This window comes from Rutidosis leptorrhynchoides, chromosome 7, assembly GCF_046630445.1.
Source record: "Rutidosis leptorrhynchoides isolate AG116_Rl617_1_P2 chromosome 7, CSIRO_AGI_Rlap_v1, whole genome shotgun sequence".
Classification (NCBI taxonomy): Eukaryota; Viridiplantae; Streptophyta; class Magnoliopsida; order Asterales; family Asteraceae; genus Rutidosis; species Rutidosis leptorrhynchoides.
The window spans coordinates 126064476-126072476 of NC_092339.1; the positions used below are offsets into that span (position 1 = coordinate 126064476).

The 8001-nt window shown below is 29.5% G+C and overlaps 1 protein-coding gene across 1 annotated transcript; it reads left to right on the forward strand.

Moving 5' to 3' along the window:
- Positions 1-6182: 6182 nt before the first annotated feature.
- Positions 6183-7560, forward strand: LOC139858552 (putative clathrin assembly protein At1g25240). Its single transcript, XM_071847386.1, has one exon. The coding sequence runs from the start codon at positions 6269-6271 to the stop codon at positions 7421-7423; it is 1155 nt and encodes a 384-aa protein (XP_071703487.1). The 5' UTR covers positions 6183-6268; the 3' UTR covers positions 7424-7560.
- The last annotated feature ends 441 nt before the right edge of the window (positions 7561-8001 follow it).

Sequence of the window (8001 nt, forward strand, 5' to 3'; positions counted from 1 at the left end):
ATTACATCGAAAGTTGACAACATGCATACCATTTCATAATATATCTAACTATAATTGACTTAACAATAATCTTGATGAACTCAACGACTCGAATGCAACGTCTTTTAAAATATGTCATGAATGACTCCAAATAATATCTCTAAGATGAGCAAATGCACAGCGGAAGATTTCTTTCGTACCTGAGGATAAACATGCTTTAAAGTGTCAACCAAAAGGTTGGTGAGTTCATTAGTTTAACATACATAATCATTTCATAATTTTAATAGACCACAAGATTTTATATTTCCATTTCTCATAAACATACGTCCCATGCATAGAGACAAAAATATCATTCATATGGATTGAACACCTGGTAACCGACATTCACAATTTACATATAAGAATATCCCCATCATTCCGGGATCCTCCTTCGGACATGATATGAATTTCGAAGTACTAAAGCATCCGGTGCTTTGGATGGGGCTTGTTGGGCCCGATAGATCTATCTTTAGGATTCGCGTCAATTAGGGTGTCTGTTCCCCAATTCTTAGATTACCAGACTTAATAAAAAGGGGCATATTCGATTTCGATAATTCAACCATATAATGTAGTTTCGATTACTTGTGTCTATTTCGTAAAACATTTATAAAAATTGCGCATGTATTCTCAGCCCAAAAATATAAAGGGTGAAAAGGCAAATGAAACTCACGTATATAAATATTGTAAAACAGTTAATAAAGCATTTGCATGTATTCGCAGTTCCAAATATATTTCAAAAGCATTTAATAAAGCAGTTATAAAAATAGCGCATGTATTCTCAGTCCCAAAAATGTAAAGAGTAAAAGGGAATCAAATGAACTCACCATAATGCATTTTATAGTAAAAATACATATAACGACATTGAACAAGTGTAGGGTTGTCCTCGAATTCACGAACCTATATCATGTATACACACACACACACACATATATATATATATATATATATATATATATATATATATATATATATATATATATATATATATATATATATATATATATATATATTAACACATATAATGGTAATCGAATAAATTTATGTATTATTAGTGATATCATTTTTATATTAATAACTTATATGTTTCATAAATATATTCATTTTATGGATTTTAAATATAGAAAGTATGGTTATGTTATATGTATTAAGTTTAGTTTTTATATAACTAATATTTATTTGATAAAATAATGATAAATAAGAAGTTGTATCTTTTTATAATAATAATAATTATAATAATAACAATAATAATAATGTTAAAATAATAATAATAATAATATTAAAAATGATATTTTTAATGATATTTTTAATGATAGTACTTATAATAATAATGAAAATGATAATAATACTACTAATACTAATACTAATACTTATGATAATAATAATAATGATATTAATAGTTCATTTAAATCATAAATAAGTTTTAGGGTTAATCATTTTCATAATAATAATAATAATAATAATAATAATAATAATAATAATAATAATAATAATAATAATAATAATAATAATAATCATAATAATGACAATGATAATGATAATTCATTTAATCATGACTTAATTATAATCATATTCATAATCATATATCTTTATATCATCTTAATCATAATCGTACATATATTTACACTTCTCGATTATAATTATCTTAACTATATTCGTGATCATAACCATAATCTTATTCATCTTAATATTTCATAATTTTAATTATCTTTTATATTAGTCATAATATTAAATATCCATCATATTATTAATAACAATACTAATAATAAAAAATACTAATAATGATAACAATAAGGAAATTACCTCACAAGAGTAGGTCTTTAAAAAAAATAATGCCCTTGCCTAGGCTCGAACCCACGACCTCTCGTTAACTCAACACCACTTTAACCAACTGCTCCACTTATCCTTTTATGTTATAATTCGTAACTAAATTTTTATTTACCCAAATCTGTTTCTCCTTCTTCTTCATTAAAAAAAAAAAACGCCACAGATCAAGATTGAACCTACAACCTCCTGTTAACTCAACAATACACATAACCATCCATCTGTCTCTCTTTATCTGATTAATTCTTGACTTAAATGTATATTACTCGTGTGGTTCAGCTGCTTTCGGTTCAACAGGAAATCATGACAACTCAATAACAATTCATAAGCCCAATTCATTTGTAGTATATTTGGCCCAAGATTGATTAAAGTTTCTTTGCCCAGATACATTTACGAAATACTGATCATAAACAAAATGTAAGGGTTTCTGTTCTATTTTCATTACATCATCAACGATTCATCATGAATTATGATCAAATTATAATCATAACCATATTCATATCACAATCATAATCATAACATGATCATAATCATATACGGTTATCACGATCATCATCATAATTTATTACGATTCAATATCAAATTACTCATTGTCGTCGAACATTCTAACAGGAAGTAACAAGAGATGCTGGATCACGGCCCACAAGAAAAAGGAACATGGCCCAACATGAGAAAAGATTTCGACCAACAATTTACACAGTCCTTTTCAAAAAAAAAATTAAATAATTCAATAAGTGGTAGGGTTATCGGATTTGCTGGCGATTGTAAAAGAAGACTTAGCATGCGAATAAAAAAAAAAATAGCACAAGTGGGTTAATTATTTTAATAGATGTCGGCCACAAGGGGAAAAAGAAAAAGACGTGCAATCATCTTCATACTTTATTAACTCCTTCCGTTGTAGCTGTTTTGATCAATCAATACGTACAGACAGAATTTGTAAGAGAGAGAGGAAGAAAAGTAGTGGTTTCGTTTGGTTTTTCAAATGAAACAAAGCAAAACAGGAGGTAGCAGGTAATGAATTCTTCAATTGGGTTTGGTTGATAATTTCGGGGGTTGCAGAAACAGAAAAAATAATAGGCATGACAGAGAGAGAAAAGAGAGAGAATAGGTGACATGGTGATGGTGTTCGTGGTTTCATTCGAACAGGAATATAGCAGAAACAGTAACGTAGCAGTAAGAATTTGAAGGAGGTTTGTTTTTGGTGACCTTGTTTGAATATAGAATGGAAACAGAAGCAGGTTTTAGTTTGAGAGAGAGAAAGAAGAGAAGTGGTGGTTGTAATTTTCTCAATAAGACGAAAAGAAGGACAGAACAAAATATATAAAACAATAAAGATCGAATCTGCTTACGCTTAATTTGTACAATGATAAAGATATGAAAAATAATTTGAAGACATATAGTACTAATCTAGTACAGTTGATTGGGATGCTTACTGAATCCATCTATATGTAGAATATGTATTAATAAGTAGATAAATATGTTAATAATAAATTTATTACTAATAATAATAATAATAATTATGTAATAATAATAATATTAACATCTATGATAATAATAATATTCGGTATTAAGAATGATTTAATTAATAATATTAGAGATAAATTGTATTATTTTTGTGATAATATTAATAATGATCCCTAATAATAATATTAATAATATAATAATTATTAATAATTAATAATAATAATTATAAAACTGATAATAATAATAATAATATTATTGGTGATAGTAATAATAAATTTAATAATATTTCTTTAACATGTTTCAAGTTTATTTATAAATATAAATATCTATTTACAAATAATTGTTCGTGATTCATCGAGAACAGTCGAAGGTCAATTGAATCAATGTAAACAGTTCAAAAGTTTTAAGACTCAACATTACAGACTTTTCTTATCGTATCGAAATCATATAAAGATTAAGTTTAAATTTAGTCGGAAATTCCCGGGTCGTCACAACTGAACCTCTAAGTTATAAACATTACCACTTTAAATTCTTTTTTTTAGCTTCAATATGTGTTACACAAAACATTGAACCTACATAAAATTGTAAAGATTTATATTTCGAACATCAATTAAATTAAATTCTTATATTATACTCTATATAAACTTTAGAGTATGTTAATATTACCGGTAACCGTTTTCTTTTTTCGTATAATTAACTTATCGTTAACCGATCAAAATCATCCCGCAGCGAAATATGATATCGGGTTGGAAAACTAATTTTTTATCTCACGACCGAAACCAACTATTCGATTAATTGAGAGTAAAGGGGTAAGACAAAGTAGTAAAGTAATTGTTGACCAAATCATGTGGCTACCAAATACGAAGTCCAGTTGGCCGTTACATCTTCCAACTTTTTTTAATCAAAAAAAAACTGCAATATTACGGAGTATAAATCCTTTCATTTTTCATATATTTTGCTCTCAAAAACATAATAAAAATAAATGTCTATAAATTTATAGTGGGGATAAATGAGTAAATAATCAACGCTAAATGCGTACAACAAATGTTTTGTCAAAACACGTTATTGCAAAAACATTATGACAAAAACATTGAGAACCGCAGCAACGCGCGGGCTTCCGAATCTAGTTACTTGGTTATTTATGGTCATGAGAACTTGTTTGTACTCTCTTTAGGTAATGCTTATGTTTCTATATTTGTTGCGATATGTGTTTTTAATCTTCCATGTTAGTAACATGATGTTACCTTTTGTTCGACAACCATTGTAGATGACAACTTGAGTTCAAACAGGTTATAAATCCTAGGCTGGCTTTGTAAAATTGTAACCACTTGAAAATGTATACATGTGTTCATTCTTTTAAGTTCATTATTAAACACGTATCAAAATAGTATATCTAAGGGTATTGTTAAACATTTTGTTTAAAACATTCCAAATTATATCAAAAATAGTTATTGAACAACTATACTCTTATATTTAATAATTATCAATTTTTAAAAGGTTAATATGATAATTTAAATAATAAATAATATTTTAGTGTTTATTAAAAATTATTATCAAATAGGTTATTGTTAGAACGAAGTTTAAATAAAAGTTTTGAATCATTTTATTCATAAACCATTCAAAATTTAATAATTTTGTTTTATCAAATGCACCATAAGAAAAAAGAAACATTTAGAAAAACATGCCAAATAGATTTTAAGTTTTTAACAATATAGATAAAGAGATTTAATTTAATCATCTTTCAAAATATCATATATAAATTCTTTTATTAAAGAGCGTTTGGCTTAGTAGTATCAAGAAAACTTATTAACCTTGACCTTGTGAAGTTATCAAATAAAACTTATTAACCTTGACGTTGTGAACTTATTAAATTAAATGGTATGCTTGATGGATGGTGGCATCATGGTTAGTTTTTAATAGTTATTATTATTATAAATAAACTAAATATAATCACTAAAGTGCAAAGCTACCACCAGTTTTGACCAAGCAATTTGTTGATCACCACCCGTCACAACTGTTAATTCACTTTAAGCACTTTGTGAATTTACTAATAGTAACATCCAAGAGTATAAAACATAACCTCAAGCACTTATATGAATAAACTAGTTCCAAGAGTCACAACTGTTAATTCTAATTTTAAATACATAAAAAGAATTTAAAATATAATATGAAACAAGCGAACGACAAGACTTTTATTTGCGTGTTAAAGTAGCTTGTATGACCAAATGACTTCGAGCCTACCCGTATTCGATAAGCCTTTCAACTAAAGAGATTGGAGGTTCAAACCCTATCATGAACATATTTGTGAATTTAAAGAGCTAGCGTATGCATAGCATAACACAATTATTTTAAAGGATACTAACGTTTCTTTTAGCACATACTATTTTTAATTTAAGCATCACTCTTTTATATACTACTACTATTATATATTATATGTTATATGTTTTATATATTGTACATTAGCAAGAATAATATGCCATATTCTTTACGTTTAGAACAGTATGATTGAATTAGAACAAGATAACCTAATAGTTGGGCTTTTGATGTCCTCACAAGAGGTAAGGTTCAAACCTCACTAGCAATGTATCTTGAGATGATCAGAAAAAAAAAAGAAGCTAACAACAATTATGAATAGCCGGATTTAAGCTCTCTACATCTACATCTGAGTAAAAATACTTTTATTCTCTGGATAGTTTAAACAGAAAAACTATTATCCGTTTACCCGTTTTTTAAATGGGTGCTTTTACACTTTAACTAGAAGAGTTGAAACCCAAAACTTAAGGCACGACTCTAATGACAAGTTCGTCAAAGTCAACTTCATTTAACCAAACAATACATAATTTTTTCCAACCAAAATTTGACTACCATTTTAACAACCAAACAGGCCGGCACTCAATCCCCACTCCACCATTTGTCACTATAATAATCATTGAAACAAAGTTTCTAAAAATTCAAACAATCAAAAATGAAACTATGGAAGAGGGCATCAGGTGCCCTAAAAGATCAAAAAAGTCTTCTCAAAGCGAGTCTGACTTATCGATCTGCACTCCGAAATCCAAATATAGAAAAAGCAGTCATTAGAGCGACTAGCCATGATGAATCACGCGTTGATTATCAAAGTGCTCAACGCATATTCGCATGGGTTAGGATCTCCGATGACTGTTTATACCGTGTGTTGTGGGCCCTTTTTGGCAGGATGAAAAGGACCCACAACTGGGCGGTAGCTTTGAAAGGAATCATGCTTTTGCACGGAATTTTCTGTTGCAAGGTTTCTGGGATTCAAGATATCGGACGGTTACCATATGACGTGTTGAATCTTAAGGATATGGGTATTAAGCATAGGAAATTTTCGGGTTTGAATGCGTTTATTCATGCGTATTATGCATATTTGGATGCGAAATCAAGGTTCATATTTCTTCATTCGCAGGAACAGAGAAAACTGGCGGTTTTGTCACTAGAAGAAACAAATGATGAAGAAAAACAGAACTCAACGATACACGATTTTGTTTGGTTACAACACCTACAAGGCCTGCTCGATACATTGCTCGAAACCCAACCGAACTCAAGTCAAATGGTCAGCGTGCTCATTCTTGAAGCCATGGACTGCATCGTTATTGAGCTATATGATATCTACAGTCGAATTAGTAACGGAATTGGAAATGTGCTTGCAAGGATTACCTCTTGTGGCGAAAACGAGGCTAAAATGGCCTTGTCGATTATGCAAAAAGCCAAAATTCAAGATGACGAAGTATCGGGTTTCTTCAAGTTCTGTAAGGATATTGGAGTGGGTAACGCGTTCGAATGCCCTAAGATGGAAGAAATTCCCGAAGAAGTATTTCAAGAACTCGAGCAAAGAATAAAGAGAGATCCAGAGCAATTGAAAACTGATCAATCTCCAGAAGAACAGATGAAACCGGTTATCGTTGTTGAGCAACACAATGTAATGAAAACATGTGATCACAATAATTCAATGTCAAGTTTGAAGCCTGTAGTAATTACCGATAATTGGGAGGTTTTTGACGAAGAACAGAACCAATCGATTAATCTGATCGATACATTTAGCGCTCCTGTTAAGAACAATGTCAGAGATGGTCCTTTGCCAGATCTGATTAGCTTCTGACTATTTCACTCAGCTCAAGAACAGCATAAGAAAGCTTTGAACAACAAAATGTTTCAACTTTTTCATCTATATTTCAGATTTGATTAATTTTTCTTAATATGTATTTCATCATTAGATGAATTTCTAGAGATTGAATGTTGGTACTTATATTTTTTCACACATAGCGGTTATCATTGGGGACATAAACCATTTTAATTAGATTCAAATTTAACTATAAATTTAAGATATGTTATATGTTTAACCTATTAAAATTGGGTCTTTTTAACAAAGAGTGCTTAGCAGCAGACCAAGTCATTTACAATAAAACAGCAAAATGCATGCTTGAATGGTCAAAAAGATATGTGATCAAGCCAGAAAACACATGTTTTATTAACTAACTAGCAAAATGGGCCCGCGCGATGCTGCGGGGCTTCTGGGTTGCGCATTCATAGTTAACGGAGCGTTACGTATTTACAGAATAGATAGTACCTAGGTGTGTGTATGTATTAAATATATCCGAGATATTTAGCGTTTTTTTAGAAGTGTCCGTTTCGCGTATAGTTAGTCCCGTTGTGTTCATAAGGTTTTTTTGAGTTGAA

What these genes read in the sequence shown, in the direction of transcription:
- LOC139858552 (XM_071847386.1), top strand. Translation starts at nt 6,269, where the DNA reads ATGAAACTATGGAAGAGGGCATCAGGTGCCCTAAAAGATCAAAAAAGT.